The sequence below is a fragment of the Rhea americana genome, unplaced genomic scaffold (assembly GCF_003343005.1).
Source record: "Rhea americana isolate MKP2758 unplaced genomic scaffold, rheAme1 scaffold_17, whole genome shotgun sequence".
Lineage (NCBI taxonomy): Eukaryota > Metazoa > Chordata > Aves > Rheiformes > Rheidae > Rhea > Rhea americana.
The window spans coordinates 8,099,862-8,121,842 of NW_028185816.1; the positions used below are offsets into that span (position 1 = coordinate 8,099,862).

At 38.8% G+C, this 21,981-nt stretch overlaps 1 protein-coding gene across 1 annotated transcript in view; it reads right to left on the reverse strand.

Annotated features, from left to right (window-relative positions):
• SHANK2 (SH3 and multiple ankyrin repeat domains 2) overlaps positions 1 to 21,534 on the reverse strand; it is a 297,654-nt gene extending 276,120 nt beyond the window's left edge. Inside the window, exons 1-8 of the mRNA XM_085300991.1 lie at positions 21,505 to 21,534; positions 20,765 to 20,968; positions 18,358 to 18,429; positions 17,679 to 17,787; positions 17,250 to 17,401; positions 16,287 to 16,454; positions 12,728 to 12,844; positions 8,079 to 8,156 (exon numbers count right to left, since the gene is read on the reverse strand). Of these exons, the coding sequence (XP_085157117.1) occupies positions 8,079 to 8,156; positions 12,728 to 12,844; positions 16,287 to 16,454; positions 17,250 to 17,401; positions 17,679 to 17,787; positions 18,358 to 18,429; positions 20,765 to 20,968; positions 21,505 to 21,534 (930 nt within the window). The remainder of the gene's footprint in view (positions 1 to 8,078; positions 8,157 to 12,727; positions 12,845 to 16,286; positions 16,455 to 17,249; positions 17,402 to 17,678; positions 17,788 to 18,357; positions 18,430 to 20,764; positions 20,969 to 21,504) is intronic.
• Between the last annotated feature and the right edge of the window lie 447 nt (positions 21,535 to 21,981).

Consider the following 21,981-nt stretch of genomic DNA (forward strand, 5'->3'; position numbering starts at 1 on the left):
AAAGTAGATAAAGCCAGGTTGCAGCATCAGATAAATCAGATAAGACAAAGCCCGTAATAAAATTGACTTAATTTTCTCCTTTTCCCTCACAATAATATGCTGAATCAGAAAGCCATGAAATGCAATCTTCTTCAGCAGAACTCTTTTAGAAAAACAATGAGAAAGAGTTTGTGCTATATTTTGCTTTCCCTAAAATTACAGCACGCACAGGATTACACAGAAACTTTAGCCAAAGCATGTACAGGTATGTGCTGCTGTAGGGTACAAAACTGGAGCCTCTCAGCCCAGACTTACCTCATAAAAAAGCCAAAAGCCACTATGCTTTCACAAGCAGTCTCTTCCCAAAATACCTTCAGAAAAATGTCTTCCTACTCACAGCAGGCAATAGCTACTGCCCACCATTTCACAGTAAAAGCTGTTTATGGGATCCAGTTCTGCAAACGCTTAATAACACAGCGCTGCTTGAACTGCTACCCCAAATGACTTTAAAAGCTTTTGAAAGCCCTTAGGATGAAAAGCATCTGGTTAATAAAATACTATGATTATTTTATCAAATACATTGGGTGGATTCATTCCAAACTCTAGGGTTCAACCGTAATAAAACCTTTGGACAGAGTAGTCTAGTAAAAGTCAATAGCAATAAAACAGGATGCTTAGTTTATGCTAGAGGCATAAATCCTTCATTTTTATAAGAAACAAGAACTCTTTCGAATATTACCAGAAATTAACACCGAGTAGCCTATACATTCACATAAAAGCAAGAGATCATGCACCACATCACCTGTCAACCCTAACTATAATCACTAATTGTTATTTGCAGGCTTCAATAGCCCAGGAGTCCCTACCAAGGCTTGTGTACARATGCACAAAAATAAAAAGATCATCAATGTCCAGAAATGAAACTGTAAATTGTGACAATCCAGTCGGATACAAGCAGGAGGAGGAATACAGGAAAACAACAGGACAAGAGTTTGCAGTCCTGGTCACCACGAGGGAAGACGACCCAGCACAAGAKGTGCTCTTCCCCGGTGGACAAGTTTCAGTATCTCTGAAATTTCTGGTTGATTAGTATCAACTAATTCAATCAACGTTAAAAAAAGTTAAAGACGTACATTTCATAGTTAATAAAGAGAGATCAAATACTATTAACATCTCTAAATAACAGCATGATGCATTTAAAATTAACAGTAAGTAATTTACATGGAAGTTAATTAACTTACTGTTAATTTAAAATGCATCAGATTACCACAAGTATGCTTATCTACAGTTTGTGAAAACAATTTTCCATATGGTTTCACCTTCTTTGTACCACACTTACTAGCACAGGAATCAAGAAGCTATACAAGAAACACATCCTCCTTCTCTCCTGCAGTTAAATTTGGAACAGAATCTGATATAATACATTATTCTATGGGAACACTGAGGAAAAAATAACAGATACCTGTGACTGGGCATTTATTCTGTGCCCATCACTATGATTTCAATACTTGTAAAATCCTGGCAACAATGTAATATAAATAAGGGGATATTTTGGATTAATGTTTGTATAGCTCCTGTCTTTTACATTAATAGGGGGTTTTGATAACTTGAAGACACAATGTTTATTCACCCCAAATCTGTTATAAACCAATAAAACTACAAAAACATCTTTTGACAGACACAATTGTGAAAGAAAATATTTCCAACTGCAATTCTACGAACGTTTACGCTGTTCTTTGTAACTACAGACAGGAGACGTACACAGTTGTCACAGCTGACCTTTCTACGAGGACAAAACACCGCGATGAAGATGACAGAGAGCTGCGCTGCCTCGTGCGGTTTCGCCCTTGGACACCACCTCCTCGCGCCCCGCCAGCCGGGCACCAGCCTTGCGTTCTCTGCGGCAAGAAYTCGCACCGGCCCTGACGATTCAGTTCACTTAATTCGTTCCCATTTATAACCTAGTTTCAGTTGCTTCYAAGCATTTTTAAAGTTTATCCGCTTGGTGGAAAACACAAACGCGTTGGCTCCCAGCTACCTCGGTGCCGCTCTGCTCCCCCCGAGCGAGATGCTGCTGCACGGGGAGCGCCTGCGGCGGTTCCGCCAGACTCTCCTGGCTTAGCTGGGGAGAAAAAGCGAAAGCACGAAGAAACAAAGATCTCGGATCACTTACACAGAACATAAAACAAAAGACGGTCTTATGGACATACCTCCATAAGTTTACAGCCACATAGCAACTGTGCAGAAACTTGCCATYGGCACTTTTCCCTTGAAAGCGTTACTTGAAAATCAGCAATATCTCACATCTCCTCTTTGAAGCCCTACCAAGTTCTCAGAATATTRCCATTTAGCAATATTTTCCCTAACACCCAAGTCAATGCCATATCAGCATAACAGTGGCATGAGTACGGCCAGGGTGAGGCAGAGGATCGCGGAAAGCCTTCTTCTCAAACCAGAATACCCATTGCTCGACATAAATAGCGCTTCCAGGTAATGATGAGAAAACACATCATAGCTATTCGTTATTTGTAKCTAGCCATATCAGCACAAGATCTGGGGGTTTTGTTGTTTTTTTGTTTGTTTGTTTTTCAAGATAAGCTCTTTTTAAGAGAATAATGGTGGATGGGTGGGTGTGTATGTGCATACTTACTCATGCAYATTTTTACTTTTAGAGAAAAAAAATCCGTAATTTGTTCTGGTATGGCCAATCGCACAGAATTAAAAATGCTAAATGCAGCTCCTGTTGATGCCCATATGTCTGAGCTTTAGGAAGCCATTCTTTATAATTTTTATTATAATTATTGCTAAYACTTTTCTTATTACATGAATAAATCTTTTCATATTGATATTTATGTTGAATCACAAATAATGAGTAAGTATAAATTAGATTTTAAACTCTTCCAGGGCAAATTGTCTTTTATTACCTTTTATTTGTATACTGCAAAACACACAGCTCATAACATAAGCAGTTATGACCTAACATGAATAAAAAGAACGAAAATAAGTATGAACAAATTCCATGATTTGACTCAAATCAGGACAGAAGCTGGAAAAATCTACAAGTCTGATTAAAGGCAGCATGCATCAYGAGAAAAGAATTCTACTTTTCACTCATAATACACGTGATATTCAATGATATATTCTTTTCACAGGTGCTTTAGGAAAGGAGGTGGGATGAAAATAAATACTAGGCGAAAACSTAAGTCCTCTGCGTAAAATTGATATGCTCCATTAATACAACAATTACATAATTTACATCAAGAAACAAAACATTTCTACTTTATATYGGTAAAGATGCCTTCTTACAGCACTGGATAGAGATTTGGGGGGTTATATCCCCCCCCCGTTACTTCCCCCCTTTCCCGGCTTCCCAGCTCCGTCTCCACCACCGGAGGCTTCCCAGTCTTTCCCCCCTGCGGGTCCCTGTTTCCTCCTGCCCAATTTTCTTTCTCCTCCGCCCCTGATTCTGGCCACGACCCTCACCAGCCCTGGTCTCCCGCGGCTCCCTSAGCTCCGTGGCCGGCTCCCGGACGCAGCCTCGGCCAGTCCTGTGCTGTTCCTCCCCGCGAGCCCCGTCCTGCCTACCCCTATCCCCCAGCTAGCCTCCAAACCCCGCTCTCACACGCGCGGTCTCGCTTCGGAGGCCCTGCGTTGGAGTCAGGCTGCAAACCACTTCACGCCGCCGTGGTATGAACGCGCAGATCACTGACAGCGTGCAGGGCAATTAGAGAAAACAAAACTAAGCAAAACAACATAACGCAACAGGGGAGAAGACAGGAGGAGAGGTGGGTCAACAGAGTTTTTCAGTATGAGCAGAACAGCACATGTTTCCCCCACCCGTTCTCCAAACGGCTGAATCACTTTGTTTTTCCAAACAATGCAGCCTGAGACACCAGGCATGGAAAAATTCATTCCGAATGATTCAAATCTGGCAAAAATATGAGCAAGTGAAAGCAAATATGCTGCCAACACAGTGAAAGGATGAACCTTACCTGCAATGGAAAGGGAAGATCACTGTTCCTACTGGTATCTATACCAGACAAGCATAGTATAGGTAAGAACCTATGTTGGCCAGGGACAGCAGTGGTCCTTGGTGAGCACGTCCTAAAGAGCTTTCTCAGGTACAGCTCTGCCATTAAATGCTGTCACCAAGCGTATCCCTCAATTAGTTCTTCTGTATACTTGAACACATATGCTTTAAACACGCTGATTAATTATTATCTCTATTGCTCTCAGCCTCAAGGTGTTTATAGCCCATATGAGAACATATGAATTATTCATATAGAGCTTCTCTTCATTAAAAAAATTTTTTTAAAGTGAACACTCAACAAACAAAGTATATTTTCATCTGAATTTGCACAAGAGAATTTCAACAGCTTACGAACACTRCAAAACTGAGATTCCTGAATTACTGGATTAACAATTGCCAGATAGGGAAGACATTACTTTAAATTAATCTAGTAGCACACAAAGTGTAACAAAAACTAAGTAGTTACGGCTGTTGGTGGGACATCATGGATTTTCTGAAAGGACATGTTGGAAAGCTTTTAGTTCACTTCTTTCTTAGTACTGCAAGATCAAGAAATAAGCTTCCATCCATGTTCTTAGTAATAAAATAGAAATGGTCAAGCATGATCTACATCATGAACAGCATACTACTAACTAGCACCTCCAGCTCTGTAACGCTGACTTTTTTTTCCCCATCTGGTAGCACAGAGTAATTAGCACGCAAGATACTTTGATTACCTGGCCACCCTGGGATGGATAAATGGAGTGATAAACAACTATACATAACATACACAGTATTGGCATACAGTATAATGAAGCGGTACAGGTTACAGAACAGGATGATCCACCCCATGTCCATACAAGTGTTAATATGCATTAGAAAAACCATACAGAGGGATTTCTGCTGAGCCATATTCTGCTATTGTGGAGAACTTTCTATCAACAAAATCTGTTATGGTCTCCAGTCCCGGACAGACTTTAGGCTAGGTATAACATTAACTGTATCGATACTGATCACTAACTTAATGGAGTCCATAAATAGATTGGCCAATAGTAACTGGTCAGGATGAAACAYATCCCTTTAAAAGGTAGCTAACAAAAGCTTATGCATTTAATTAGGAAGAAAACACAAGCCTTTTCATGGCCTTGATACCTGAGTGAATGCCATTCTAATACAAATTATGTTAGGCAACGAAAGGGTAAAAAGAAGGATAGCCGGATCCCAGGCAGAGATGCGTACGCAGGATGGTGAAGGACACCTGAATTAAACAGCAGAGAGATCAACCCAGGCTGGTTTTCCTTCTTTATGACCCTGCACACACATACTTAATGAGCACTACTCCTTAAGATAGACTTGGCAAGAAGTACTTTTTCTCTTTGGTAAAATTACACTACATTCACTAGACACTAAAACTAGATGCAAAATGAAACTTTGGTCTCCATTTTCATTAAAATAAAGTTTTGGCAGACTTTGACAGCCACATACAAGTTTATCCACGTTTGGATACTTCTAACTTTACAGAAAAGCCTAGTTTTTACACTATGAGTTTTGTAAGCAGTAATTTCAAAAGAATGAATCTTTTAGGTTTCTGAGGAAAGAACATAATGGACGCTGCTCAAAGGAATCGATGGCGCAGCTACAGCAGTCCTCATTATGTACGTATGAGATGCTTCAATGTTCCTTGCTACTGATTACACGAGCAAACACTTAGTTTGCAAAATCCTATTAACTCAAGGGGATTTTGCATAATTTTGTAACAGCTCCATTTGTGGTGTCTGATCGACTCGGTCAGCAAAATAAAGACAGATGGCAAAGAATTAATTCTAATGCTGCTTTATTGCAATGCTGCCATTACAGTTGTCTCTACCCACTGCATTTGTAAAAACTAGAACTTTTCTTACATTCCCTATGTCTAAAAGTAAGACATCATAGAGTAAAAAGATGGAAAATATTTTTTTTAAAGTATGTCAACAAAGCCAGTCAAATTGTCAATACTAGGAGGAGAGGAGCCAAAGCTAGAACTCCAAACATTAGCAGTGCTAATATATAATAAGTGATAATGAACAGAAAGACTTCATTCCATAGTGGCAGCACACAGGCCACTGGTAAGTGTACTTCCACAGCTAAACCCTTCTATCGAGATTATTTTTTCCTGCTTCCTGTGCTTACTTCCTATCCTGCTTTTATTTGGTTTGGGCCAGTCATCCTTCATTTCATAAAGCCTTAAAAGCATCAGCAATAGCTGCTAATAAAGATTTTCTTTTCTGCCTTCCCTGTTCGAAGAGGAACAGCAAGAATGTTGCCGCCGTCAGTAAAAAGAAGTTAAATGGAAATTATTCCTTTTTTCACATACCCTCCCCACATAAAATCCCAAAGCAAAAGAGAATCATCAATAAATAAATAAATAAAATAATCTAATTCTCAAAAGAAAGAGACTATACTGGAACCTATTTGTCCAATTAATCAGTGGCTTCTCTTTTTCATTTCTCAATCAATCAGTTTGTCTCAATTATTACTATTATTTCATCCTCCATAATTCTAATGCACAGAGCTAAATATTAACTAGTACTTAACAAATTTGTGCTTTGTATATTTAGATGGCAAACTATTAGCAGTCTGAAAATAATACCTAAAATTATATTATCAATGCACTGTTTCCTTAATTGTGGAAAATGGTCCCAAGAGAAAACAATGAATTTCGGCTCCAATTTGCAGGCAGAATTCAAACTTTTCTGAGTCACAATTTATGTCCAGAAAACCTCCAAAATACAGAGCTAATGCAACTGATGTAGAATTACTTGGCTAGCTTTTTTTAGAGTCTAAAACTCAGAGATGTTATCTACCTATAAATTTTGAGGAATCAAGTCAGAGACCCACACGGATACATCTCATACTCTAAACATTTCACTTGTCAAAGCATGACAGAAAGGATACGCTTTTTTGAATTCCAGTATTATCTCAAATGGGGCAAGGATGTAATGGAAAAGATACAGTAACATGTAAAACAGGATTTCGTTTTGTTGAAAGAGTACACAGTTTGAGGAAATAGTCCCCTCATGTTTCGCAACCGGACAGTTCCTTTATATAGTAATATGCCATCACTCTCTCAAAACTATTCTTGTCTGTAACTAAAGCGGAATTCTTTGCATTACTTTTTCTCAAAACATTACAGCTTTCACTCCTATTTCTCACACACCAGTTTGCATTATGAATTTTCCATTGAAATCCAGACCAATTGAGATTATACCAGAAATAAGAGCTTAAGGTTATCAGAAGCTACCTGACATCTCTTTCAACAATTTTCTTGTATTTGAAAAGCTAAATTAAAATTTCAAAAGTTCTTTGACATGCGAAAATGGTGAAAAAAACATCTAGTAAGTTTTTACTAATCCAAAGAAAGATTTCACCACTAGTTCTACATTCAGTCAGCCCCATCCCTGAAACACAGCCCCGATCTTTGGCCTCACGCCCCACCATGAAGTAAATGAAGGAAGAGCTGCTTTTGGGCTAAGTCAACAGGAACTAAGCAAAGCTTAGTCACCCTTTGCATATCTGTATTAGACCGGTGATAATCACGAAGCAAGGCACGTACAAGCACAGGACACCAACTATTTCAAGTATTGTCATCAATAGGTCRCACAGTTGTCACACTCAAAGGCAGTGTCACCACATCAGCTGAGGAGGGMTGAAATTTCCTCTCGCTCCTGAAGACGTTCGTTCTGACACAGAATAAGGAAGGTTTTGCCAACAACACTTCAAAAACATTTCAGGCTTAAGTTTTAAGGCAGAAATGATGAAGTGTTGGGTTCGTGCTAAAGAAATAGATCCAAGTCACAAAGTCTGCGTTTGATCTAAAGGAATCTAAAATGGGACTTCAGGTGGCTATTCCGGGCCACCTTCACTTGTACTATACGGAAGCCACATTTTTCGCAGTGACAGTTATCTTACTCTCCAGCTATTTTCAGCCTTGTGCAGTGTAACTTCTCCACAAAAAGCAAGTCCAGATGTTAAGAAAAAGTGAGACATTTTCTTATTATTATTATTGAGAGGAAGAAGAGGAGGATGGAGRGTGGGTTTTGTTTGTTTTTACCTGRAATGGAGACTGACTGTTGTAATTCTTGATCTCCTTGTTGGCTCCCCGGAACAGCAGCACTCTTGCACAGCTCTCCTGAAAATTGTAGGAGGGTAAACCTGTTAACTATTTCAAGAAACTGTTTTATGCAAATTCCATATTTAACAAATCAGATTTTGTAAACCTGTTAATTATTTCAAGAAACTGTTTTATGCAAATTCCATATTTAACAAATCAGATTTTGCAGAAAATGTGTTAGTTCAAAATGGAACTTGACACTCATGTGGTCTTGCCTGTTTGCAGGGAAAATAGTACCGTTTAAGGTACAGTAAACGGCACTTGCGATGAATGAGCCTGTAAGCCTACTGCTAAAAAGTAAACAAAACAGTTTTACCGCCTGTGTGTGCTTGTTCTGATTTTTTCACCTACCTTCAATGCTAAAGATTTAATGTATGCAACACTGATTCTTTCAGTTTGAGGGTTTTTTGGTTTGAGGGATTTTTGTTTGTTTTAAAAGAAAACTTGCCCGAAAATATTTGGGCTGGCTATACATATTGTACATACTGGGACTGTACTGACCACTCTTGACTTCTCTCTCTTCCCTAAGAAATACTAACAGTTGCAGCASAAATCCAATATAGCTTTACTTCTTCTAATGATAAAAGTATGAGTTCAAGTCCTCTGAACTGATAGAATCTGCAAATTAAATCCCTTAAGATCAATTTCTTTTTGGATTGATACACTGTATTGCTTAAGTCACTAGTCCGTGCTGTTGTAAAATATGACTGACTATAATCTGCTAGAAATCCTCTGTAGCTCTAGCATACTTCTCAGAATACTAAACTTTCTTACCATCCATATATAGCACTATATTTCCTGTATGTCACCTTTAATGTTCAATTTAGGACCTTATGCAGACCAGTTTCAAAGTATTTTTGWATTTCCTTGTTATAAACAGTTTTACTAATTTTGTTGTGCTTTTCAGATTTCTAGTCACGTTATATTATGGTGTTCCAGCAAATAAGATATTTCAGTGTGCTACCTTTCATTTCTAATAGTAAATGGGCTGCCAGAGAAAATAATCATATAATTTAACTATTTTAGCGAAATAAATGAAGCTGATTTACTAGATTCTGAATCATAAGTGAACACGCAGAGATTATCATTAAAAATAATTTTCCTCATCGTGTTTTCTCATTTATCACACCAGATTCTTGATCCCATTAAGTCTCCCTCATCACAGGGTTGTCCTAAATACATCTGGGAAGGATGCCATCCTACTCCTTCACCAAGATTCAGTACTCCAAAAAGATGCCCTTTTGTTCGCCCACTTCCTATTCTGCRTAACAGACTGAAACAACAAAACGGGTCATACCTCATAACAGGGCATTAATCACCACAAATACAGTAATTTTTTAATGACATACAATTAACTGGTATAGTCTCATCTGCTTGCACGGAAATCTGCACGTTAGGTGCGTACTCTCTCTAAACAGGGARAGATCTAAATCGATGTGTAAAAGGTCACAATGTTTTTCTAAATCTGTTGTGTTCTTTATTAGCAATCACTCAGAAGGAGTAGTAAAAATGCTGCAATTGAAATGAAGATCTCTGGGGAMAAGAATTAAAGTAGTTCTTCCTCAGAACAGGGCTACTTTTCCAAGAATTCTTTTCTGACCGACTGTGGAGTGAATCTAGGTTTGCACACTGTATTAAGAATCACATTCCACTAGGTGCTGCTTAGTAAACATATCGGAAATGTTAATAAAGCTTGTCAGTATTGAAACCCACAATTTTGTTTCAATCTAGGACTTGGAGATATAAATGACATTAAGAAATACACTGTATTTTATTGCCTGATTATTCATTTGGTTATGAGGATAAATGATTCAGTATTGCTAAATCAAAAAAATTTTGATTTTGCACTTGATTTACAAATGTAGCTTTAACAGCTGTGTACACTACAACAAAAACCCTGCAAAATCAGAGAATAAGTAAAAAAGACACCACGAAAAATCATCTGAATGGCTTTTTGTTGTTGTTGTTGTCAATTTACTGGAAATAAGGATGTCCTTGACATTCAACACTTGAGAGCTCTTGCTGTTAAGGTGCTTCCAATCAATGCCRTAACGCCTGTTTGGACATAGCACAGCTCTGACAAGCTAGTGACTTTTGATGTTGGGAGCTTAGTATTGCTCATTCATTATACTATATATACATTGAATATGTAGTAGCTTCTTAGCCTTTGCAGGATTAAAAAGAATTTTACAAAGTAGCGTGGGTTTGCCAGGTGGTAAGATTCAATTTCTTGTCCGTGAGTGTTAATTAATTTATTAGTACAACAGTGCTCGTGTAGAATCCAATCCATCATCTGAAAGAAGGCATGCCTCATGCCAGCATTTTTATTCACAAAATACAGAGTCATAAAATCTGTCTAGATTTCAGTGAGTGACTGGAGGGCCACAAAGAAACTGAAAAAATAAGTAGTTGTTCAGATCAGCATGTAGCTGACATTCACCAAGACAGAACTACTGACTGAAAAAGTATTCGGAGCAAATTCCCCAGAGAAGGGAAGGCAAAATCAAATGGGTAATGACTCCATCTACAGGAATCAAGAGGTAAAAGGGATACCGCTGTCCTTCCCATTCTCTCCATCCAGAAAAGATCAACCCAGTTCCTTCTGTGTTACCTGGTAGCACCCTTCAAGAAAAGGTACACTGAAAAAGTCAGAGTTCACAGCATCCCGAGAAAAGTTAGAAACTTCTTACATTTCCCTGATTAAAGGAAAGAGAATCACAATATTGTGGTCAACAAGATGTTAAACATCCAGGCACAAAGTCAAACCTACCAACTATAAAAATATTCGAAAAAATGTAGATGAAATTTCAATGCAAAACTCTTAAGTGTTGCACAGAATATTTTTTTCCACCGAGATCAGGAGGAAAACACATCTCTATGGTATTGCACAAGATTATTCCAGTACTGTGCAACCCTGGCTAAGAGCATATGGCCTTATGAACATCTATAACCACGAAAATACTGCAGAAAAATGGTAAAAAATAGACATGAGTTCAAGCTTTTCAGTTCATATGTGGATTATAGTCGACTTGAAAATTCTTGCTAAGCAAAAGAAAAGCTAATGAAATTTAAGTGACTATTTTTAAGTATTTTTTCAACAGAAATTACCATGGATGCTTTATAGTTACCTGTGATAAGTTCCTGATGTGAGGCCTACATGCAAAACTTTTGTGACATAAAGATGAACTTAATTTCTCTGCAAAGCTCTCTAGAAATTCAGACAACTGCTAACTTACAAAAGCTTTGTATACCTACAGTCACAGATGTGACCAGAGTTAAGCACAAAGACCCCTGCAAATCTTAATTTCACTTAGATACTTAACAGCCACAGGCCCATTGAAGTCAGCTAGTACACAGCAAGCAGCAAGCAGCCCATCAAGAAACTGCTTCCACTGATGTACTGAGAACTTCAATCAATAATTAGCATTGATGGGAAAGACTTGCAGGATTGCATTCTTAGGAATTGGTATCATTTATGACACATACATCAAGTCAACAGTCTTGAAAAACATCAAATTATTCCCAAAACTGTCTTTTCAAAGCAGCAAAGGATATTTTAGATACATTAAAGGAATCTGCTTTGATGAGGCTTTTTCAGCTGAGCTGATAATTAATTAAGAAGCAGATGCTTTAACAGATGTTTCACTACTTACCATCATATCTCATGACTTGTGTTTTCCTAATTCAGTGTAACATTGTATGTGCTGTGTTTTAACGTAGTTTTAAAACCCGTTCCTTCCCTGTCCCATCCATGCAAAGGGTATAAAATGCTATCAAATCAAAAGTTCTATTATTTTTAAATGACTACACAAGCTGTACTCAGTGGAGAATCAGACATCTGTGTAATATTCAGATATATTTTCACACTATTTTCCAGGTTGTTCTTATTTAATTCTAATCGAAGTTTTGGCAAACAGCAAGAAATTCTGAGCAGGAAGCAAGTATTGAGCTGTGATGATAAAAAATTTAATCCACTAATGCATTGTGTTGTTCTACTTTCAAATGAAAAGCATAATCATGCTATTTACAATACGCAGCTTTATTTGTAATCAGTCACTAAAACACTAATAATTTTTTTTGAATTAGGTTCCTTCTAGTTTTTAAAAATCACTGTTTAAAAACTGTATTAATAATGAACCGAGTTCTTCTTTAGTGTAACTTGCCTCTGCGGATTCATACTAGCAGGAAACTAGCCCCAAAATATATTTATTAAAAGTGAGGAAACCACAGCACAGGAAAATCTAACCAGGGAACTTCTCCAATAGAATGAAGAAAGCCATTTTTTGTATGGATTGATATTAAAGATTTCAAGTTGATTTGCACCTCTATTATGCCTTTTCCTTGGCTAAATGTCATTCTCGCTCACTACTGGTTTCCAGTCACCACTGGACTGGACTTCCTGGACCCACTGTCCCACCGAGGCAAGACACTCCTCCTCCCACTTAATAGCACAGGAAGGACACAGAGCCTCTGACCCCGGACACCCCTGAAGGTGAGGTCTAGCCCATAGCTGCCACATGCTATGATCCTCGTGCACTGAATTTGCCGTTGTATCAGTGGGATACGGGTGCAGAAGAGCACCAGCTCACCTGGTTGTAAAGGGCGCAGATATGCAGCGCTGTATTTCCAGACGCATTCTGCGCACCCATGTCGGCTCCGTAGAAGAGCAGGTGCTCCAGATGCTGGACGTGCCCATACCGACAAGCCTGTAAAGAGATGCATTCATACTTCTGGTCATTATACAACCTAGCTGCAGCACATAAGCATCCCAGGTAAGCTACTTTTTAGTAGAGAAGATTTTATTTTACTTAGGGTCTATTTTTTAGAACTACCTCTAGATTAGATAGAAGGTCTAAAGATCCGGATCTGTAAACCGGTAACCTTAATGTTCTTCAGGAGCAGCGAGTCTTGTACATAAGTATTTGAGGAAGTGCAAGGTTAAATATCAAGAAAATATTAAGTTTGCTGCTCTCCATCCATTAAGACTTGCAACTGTTTAATGTGACAAATAAATTGACAGGACACTCATTTTTTGTTCGGCAAATTTGTGGAAAGTTGTCCACTAGATGGCACTGAAGATGATCAGATTTCTGAAGCCTGCTTTTAAGGTGTGAAAACAGCTTGGGAAAATTTGGCCAAAATAGTTTAAATAATAAACTTCTAGATTCCGTGATGGCAGTAGAAGTGTGGTATACACAGACCATTGAGCCAAAACAGGGAAAAAATATCATCAAATGATACTGTCAGTCACCCAGATAAAATGTTAGACCTTGAACAGTTATAAATAAACCTTTATGGAATGAGAGCCTGCTGAAGTTTGAAACTTTCCTGATCAGCAAATAAATTTAAAGAAAACCACAGCATTTTCATTCATCAGTCTTACCTATTTGTCTCCCTTCTTCCTTATAGCACATCAAATGAGTATCTCCCAAACTATAACGTTTATAACTACATACCATCTGAGATCAGTACCCTTTCCATTTAATAATATGGAATTTAAACTGAGAGACACAGACATGCAAAACTATTAACTCTGTTTTAGGTACATACTTACTACTGACTTCAGTGGGAGTTAGATCACCTACAAATCCTTGTGATTTAGATCAAAAGAATTTAAGAACTTAAGTGTACTGCTCAATGTACAAACGAAATTTGAGACACATCTGGGAATGAATCAGATTTCCTAGATCCCAGTATCCTAATCACTACATCTTTTCTTCCTCTAAATTTAGACTTCAACACACAGAAAAAAAATTAAATAGTCTGTTGATTTGTGAATTATTTGCCAAAAAATGGAAACATTACATTAGCTGAGAATAGAACAGGAACATTTTAATATCAGGCACCAGAAAGAAGTCATCCAAAAGTGAGCAAAAGGACTAAGAGGACCAAACTGTACCTGTGCTCCTGGCTGTGGGGGCAATTAGAGCAGATGCACAAGGAGCAGCTGAGTTACCAATTCTGCCTAGTTTCCGAAAGTCAATCAACAGCTAGACATGAACGTGCAGGTGTAATTACTAATGAATCTCCTAAAATGCAACAACTTAATGCCAACTTTCTATTCTTAATCAGTAAGCTTGGACTAAAACCAGGACCACCACCATCACTACCACCACCACCCCCGCTGATTTGCTTCCTTTGCTAGAGCTTGCTCAGCTTTCCGAGAGTCACTGGCGACAACCAGTGGGGACAGAGCAGGATATCTCTCTCCTAAGCACAGTAGCCTGCACTTTAGATGAGCTGTCTAACCCATTCGTGAGGGCTCCTCTTGATAGTCCATGGGGAGAGGCAGGTATCTCCAGGGGATATTCACTTTATTCCTGTTCTACCACAGCACGAACCACCACCAGAATGCCTTTCCTTTTCCCATTTACTGTAAGGGTGCCTTAACATCTACAGGTAAAGACTGCGCTAGCAAAATGACACTTAGGACTCTTGCCTTGCAAGATAACTTTACCTTCTTCACACAAACAACAACAGATGGGACTGTAGCGCATCACCAACTTTCACACTTCACTGAGGAATGCTTATACCGTTGATTACTGAGAACAGACTGCCCATAATCCAGATGTAAATTTTGGTGATTTATTTAGGATTACAACCAATAAGATGGTCTTTGGAAAGCTCAGTTTCATTATGAGAGGTAATCAGTATAAGCACATTTGGTTTAGTTTTCAAAAGAGGGAATTTTCCTCCATATTTTCAGGGACTCCACCTAATTCTCTGATCACTACTACAGTCACTTCTATTTCTAATGGGATCAAAAGAAACGATGATAGTAAATTAACTCTTTTCATTTCTAACTAGAGCTGGATCCAAACAACTCAGCTCTGAACATCCTTACACACTTAAAAAGCTCACCTAAACCTCATTACTAAAGCCATTCACCTTTTTTTTTTCCGAAGAAAAGAAGAAAACAGGTTATATATTAACATGACAAGGGTGTCTGAAGAAAGTGAACCTAGTTATTTGTCAGGTAATCTGAGTAGCCCTGTAAGGATGATTACCCTTATCAGTATTTATCTGATCATACTGTATCCGTTCATTTTTATGAAGACTCAGTAATTCATCTATACAAAAGAAAGGCAGAAAAATAGCTGTACTGACATTAGAACTGCTAAAATTTTCAGACTTTAAACTTATAAATTGCTAAGTTTATCACCATGCACAGACACACTAATAAAGTGTACTTTCATACAAGCATCATGCCTTTCTGGAGAACACCAAATAAAAAACTTTGGAGAAATTTTGCTTAGAAAGCTTCATACTAACTATTATAGGTCTTTTGCAGAGATATGATTAAGGTCTCTGGCATGGAAGGAAGCTTATCTTCCTGACAGTTACGGAGAAGCTGACCAAGATGCCAGTGCCTGATGAGTTCTGGCACTACAGCTGACTCAGGATATCCTGATAACCACAAACTCCCCCAAATTACATTTTTTTATGCTCACTTTTCCTCGTAGAGCACACGTTACCATGCTTATCCACCCCCTGAATTTGTAAGAGAGGGGAGGAAGACTTACCTACAAAGAGCAAAACAAAAACCATTAGAATCTGATTTTCCACGCACATAGTCAATGCAAACTGAACCCAAATTGTGGATTTCTGTGACTTCAACATCCCTCAGTACAACATACTGAAGGATCCTAGCAGCAGGATCCTGAATCTAAATCTCCACTGTAAAGTTCACCAAAGACCAAGTGCCTCTGACAAAGGCACAAGAAGCCTTACCAGGGAAACTAAAACTGGCATTTAGCAAAAAGACCAAGTAATGCACTTCCACTGGAGTGCCACTAAAAGAACACTGAACTTCAAACTTCCAAGGGTCCATTACATAAGATGTCTAGCTGCCAGCTAGAGCTGCAAATTCTGCAGCAGAAGCCATAGTAACCATAGGATTTCAGTGCTACAAAACTCCACAGGAACAGCTTCAACTTAATTCACCACAGCAGGACACAAAGTCATAAGCAAGCAGAAAAAGGAAGTAATTCCATAGGTGTATGTGCATGGACTAAACATACCCAAGGCATGGCCTTTAAAACAGTGTTTAACAACAGAACATATAAAGTACATTTTCTGTACCTATAACATATAGGAAAAGTACATTTTCTGTTACAGTTTCAACTGATAAAAAGTCGTCTTTCCCACCTGATGAATTTCTTGCCATCCATTTTCATCTCTGCAGCTGACTGTAGCATGTTCATGAAGTAACAGTTCACAGCAATAAGGATCCCCTCCCACAACAGCAGTGTGGTACAGTGGTGTCAGGCCACAGCTGTCTTTATAGTTAGGAGATGCTCCAAGCTCTAAAAGGGTCTGAAAGCAATTGCGGATTGTGAAAAACTATATTTTGAAGGGATTTATAGCTGAAAAAGAATTTCTCTAACAGAAAAAGTTGGTACTTCCCATTATAATATTTATTGTTTTCTTACAAGCTGACAGACTAGGCTGTGGCAGAGATTAAGCTAAGCAAAGCATGACCTCAGAAAAATTAGGATTTAAAGGAATCTACAGAGCTAGCAAGGAAAGGATGAATGACAATGTCCAGTTTCCACCCTCCCATTAAGTTCAGGACTGGTATTCTGAAAATGTCGCATCACCTTAGAAATACATTTGCCTTTTCAGTTACAGGATGCTTTATCAAAAATGTCACGCAATTTGAATATTTGTCAGAAGGAAATAAGCAAATGCCATAAACACAAGATTTAATTTCTCATACCAAGCTGATTTAAAAAACACCAGTTAGAATACAAAGAACAGAGAAAAGACAGTGTTAAGATACAACGTGTAATCCATGCTATTGGCATTTTCTTTCGAAGACAGATAAGCAACAATAATGCTGTCCCTATTTCCTCAGAAAGATCTTCCCTGATCTATCAATGAATAAGGTTAAATTTCACCACTTTTTCTTCCAACTGAAAAAATCAGCTTCAGAAACAAAAAGGCCTTTTGTCAAAAGCAAATCCTAAGAGTTAAAAGACACAAGAAAGCACTAGAACAGACACATACTAGAGGATCCACTGGGGACAATACAACAATTAAATGAAAGCATTCCTCTCTACATATTTTTCTGCATAAAATAATGTATAATCTGCTACTGAAAGCATTTACCTTGAGGGTTACTTGGTTCTTGGCTCTAGCTGCTTTGTGCAGAGCTGTCATTCCATCTTTGGCTCTGAAGTCTAAATGTGCTCCTCCATTTTTCAGAGCTTTTATCACTTCTGCAGTGTTATCAAGCTGAACTGCCAGAGTTAGTGGGGTTTCTAAAGAACAGAAAAGCATGCACAAGGAAATGATAAGTAAATTTATAAAATAAAGACCTTTTGCTTTATGAGCTTTAAGAAATGATACGTTAAAAATGCTGCTTGAAGAAAATCATAAATTATAAATTTATCCCTTTAAACAGCAAAAACATGCAGATTCCATTACCCTGAGATTAAAAAGGCAGCAGAAAGAATAGGTGAGATTTAACCTGTTAAATCATTTTATGTTGAAGAAAACACCAAGGTACTACTATGCTGCAAGTTTTATTGTTCTGACCTCCACTTTCTAGGTCATGATAGTTGGGGTCCAGTCCTCGGTCTAACATCTTTGTGATTTTTTCCACTGCGAGATGATGGATATGATCCATAAATTTTCTCAAATTAGCCTGAAACAAGGAGTGACAAATGAATTATCCCCTGATTGTAAAAAGAACATTTTTGAGTAGAAGTGAAATATTCTGTCAGTATGTATCTACTGCCACCATTGAACAGTGCTGATTTATGTTCCTGGAGAGTCTGATTTTATATGGAGAGCACAACCCTAGAGTTTGCAATACTCAGAGACAAAACGCAGTAAGAAGATTCTGTCATGTCCGGTTTTAAGGAAAAACGACTAAAACATTCATTCAGCATGAAATTAAGGTGGTGTAAGGTAATCATTACTATTCTAACCCACAAATGAGTCTAACAACAGAGATGAGCATCCTCGCAGCATGCTGAAAACAGACTATGTTTATGTAATAAAGCTCATTTGAAATTGCTTGTATACATATGGAAGAGTCAAATAAGGATATTTTTCTAGGACAGAAGTTTCCACATTGTAATTCACATACCCCTCTTGGACTGTCAGCAATTGGCTCGCGTGGTAATGAACTCCTCTTTCCTGCCCGTTTCTAAGACATGTCACTTTTATACAAAGTAGGCAATTGCTGACTTCCCCAGTAAATTGGGCATACCTTTGTATGAAGCTTAGCCAGCTGTTTTTCATCAAGACTGAACTGCTTGTACACTCTCTTCTTGTACCGAAACTGACAGAGAAACAAGAAGAAAAAAAAAAGTCATAAAAAAAGAAAGTTAAAGAAAGTCTCAAACCTTACCAGAATGCATCACCTATTAATGATGATGCAGATTTTGGCAACATTCAAAAAAACCTTAGTATTTCATTTGGAACCTGTACTGAGAGTCAGCATTATGCTTAACATAGTGTCATTAGAGTTTCATAGCTTATGTAAGCAAAATTCGTATCTTGTATGAATACACTGAATTCAGTGGAGTTGTATGGGAAATGAGTTCAGCCTTTAGGATCTACACAAACAAGCAAGAAACACTGAAAAGAGCTTTTTCCTAAGGGTATGCCTGCACTTTCGTTTCTAGTCTCAAACAGAAAGAAGAACTGGAAAGCCATGTTAAAACTTTTTTTTAAAAAAATCTTATTTCAAAATATCAGCTTGGCATGTCTGAAATTTAGGGGGTAGAAGGGGAAGGATTCCTGAAAAACCCCTCAATCCACATAGGCAGAACTGACAGATGGAAATAGCTCTCCCCTGACGTTTAACAGAGCAGCCCTGTGAATGTGGTTCATGGGACTGCCTCTTGCGGCTGAAACTCGTTCAACACTGTTTTATGCTGTGCAGTTTGCTACCCTACTGCTAGGTTAGAAAGAGCTATAGTAAAATCAGGGGCTTTACATGGTTATAATTTACTATTATCTAACAATCCCTCGTTTGCAGCCACCCAGAAAGCTAACGGCTCCTCTCTGACTCCCCGGCTTTGGTTTGAGGGAGGCTCTGTCCCCGCGCCCTGGGCCGCCCGTCTCGTGGCCTCGCGCGGGGCATCTCCTGCCTCCCGTATCCCTTCCCGCCCAGCACAGCGCGGGGACGCAACGCCTGGCTGCAGCGCGGGAGGCACACGCAACGGCGCACATGGTACGCAGACTGCTCTGTCAGAAGAAGTAAAGCAAACAGCTTCTCGGAGGATGCTCGCTCCCCTTCTCTGCACAGAGAGGCAATCTGCTGTGATCCCTCCCTCCACCCTGCAAACCTTCCCAGTAGGCAGGACGCGCTCCCCAGATCTGCAGGCAACAGCTGGCAAAGGGAAGGGGAAGCACTCTGAGTGTCTCTCAGGACAAAGCCTTCTCACCATTCGGCCCATAATTCTTTTTAATGATACGGGAAAATGAAAAATATTTTAAAAATCTGTATTTGTTCCATCTCTGTTTTAAAGTATTTGCTTTTACAATATTCCTGTTTCGCTAAGAATCTACTGTAGTTGTGAGCGTGCTAGAGTTTTCTCTAAGCTAGTAATTATAGGTTATGAACAAAGCCAAAAATAAACCTCTGTTTACTAGGCAGAATTCAAAGAATGCAACACATTTGGTGGATAAGGAAACTGCATTGCACAAGGCTTTAGCATCAGCTTTTCAGCAGAACACTTTTAACCCCTAAATTGCAATCCTTTATGTGCAACGAATTGTGCTAGCCAACAGTGAGCACCAGTGAAACAGAATTCTGTAACAAATATGACACAAAAAATAATGTGGTTATTTAATTTGCTTATGGCTATGATATGGACACCAGTGACTCTCAGAAATAATCCACTAGAAATGCTAGGACTCAAAACTTTCTCTTGACCCTTTTTTTTCTTACTTTGAGCTGTGTTAAATCTATTAACTGCAGATTATTACTGGGTGGTGTACCATCATACAAGCAATACCAAAATTAATCAGTACTAGTCTCCAGTCTTGCACCCAACTTCTTGCTACACCATGTGGCCCAAAGTGATCTAGCTCTGCTCGCCTGCCGAGCACTACAGGACTTCTTCAGAGTTTATGCCCCTGCTGCGCAGCCACCCTGCTTGCACAGCAAAGACAGGAAAATTTGGAGACTATTTCACACATGCACACACTTTCTCTTCCCTTATTCCTTTCCCAAAAGATAGTCATAGATGGAGGGGGGAGAGAGGGGAAAGGGCTTAGCTGAGACAGAAAGATACTCTTTTGGGGGAGGAAGTAAAGACAGTAATTTTTGCCCTACTCTTGTAAACCAAGTAAGGGCCCCCAAAGTTCCAACTGGAGCATTTCTGCATTAAATCACTGACTGTTCTCCTGAGATATGTCTCCCTTGCCCTTCAGCAGAGGAAAACCCTAAAACAATTTCCCAGAAAGTCCAGTTTTCTGCAGCCTTAACACATGGAGTAAGTCCACCAAGCAAACACCAGCACATCTGTGAGCACGGGTTCAGGTTCAGACTTGCCGATCACTACCTCCCAAATGCAATTCCTTTACATGCAGAAGCCTCAAACACAGCTTACAGTGTAATTTGTACCAAAAGAATATAAATGTTTAGATATTACAGCTAAAAATACCTCTAAGGAAGGAACTCCCTTATTCACTGGCTGTGGGTATTCCCTAAGAAGCCTTTCCTCATCCAAAAATTTTCCATCTCTGCCATTGCTTGCTGGCTGGAACAGTCCATAATTCAAGACATCTTTCAAACTCTGATTCAAAGTGCACAAAATTCGTTGCTTTGCAACCCATACTGAAGCTTCAGGGTTAAATCTAATGCATTTCTGCAAAGAGAAATGATAAAAAAAAGTGTAAAACAATGAGAAAACATTTAAACAGTATTTTACATTCTAAAATTTACAAATTCAGTATACATTTAATAAGTTTACATATTCCATGACAAACATACATCAACAAAACTACATTTCAGACTCATATTCTTCTATAATAGCCAATGCACAAGCACTATGAAAACAGAGCACATTTCAAGTTCTTCTGCAGACATTGGAGAGCATACCCTTCCTCAGAGACAGAGTGTCTTTACACTAAACCTCTTAGAAAAGCCAAGTGAAAGGGATGTTACAAGATGTTTACACGGCCACTTGATTCATGGCTGTTCTGACGATCAGTGTGACCTAAGACAGCTTGACAAAACAAGTAAGACACCCAAACACAAAAGATCCAAATCAATTGAAGCTACATTTATCTTAGGACAGGCCTAAGTTTTTTTTTGTTTTTTTTTTTTTTAAAAAAAAAAAAAAAAAAAAAGGAGCCTATATGATGGGAAGCAGCAGAGGACCTGAAAATCTAGAAAACTTACTTCAGCCCAGTGTTGATGATATGATGACATATCATCAACAGTGAAAAGCACATCCAGATTCTAAAGGACAGAAAGGACAGGAACAACTGTTTTTAATTGACCAAACACTGTGGTCAATCAGTCCTGTGTATACATTCACGTTAGCGGGACAGAGCTGACTAGCCAGTTTTGGATAACGTGACATACTCAAGCTGAAGAGTCCGACTCTGTTTCTGTGAATTAATCCTCAGACAGAAGCACTATCAGTGGACCCTGATAACGAGATATCCCCTACTCGTTGTTGCTGCCTAGCTGGAACCGTGATACCATCTCACGCAGGCTTTTACTGAGTAAGTACAGTAGGCTCACGAATATTGGGCCCTGTCCAGCTCTACTACATCTGGGGCATGAATTATTTAAAATGCAACTCAGTTTGCCTTTCACAGGTCCCCGCACGAACTGCGATTTTTCAGATACAGCTCAAGTACTGACATTAAG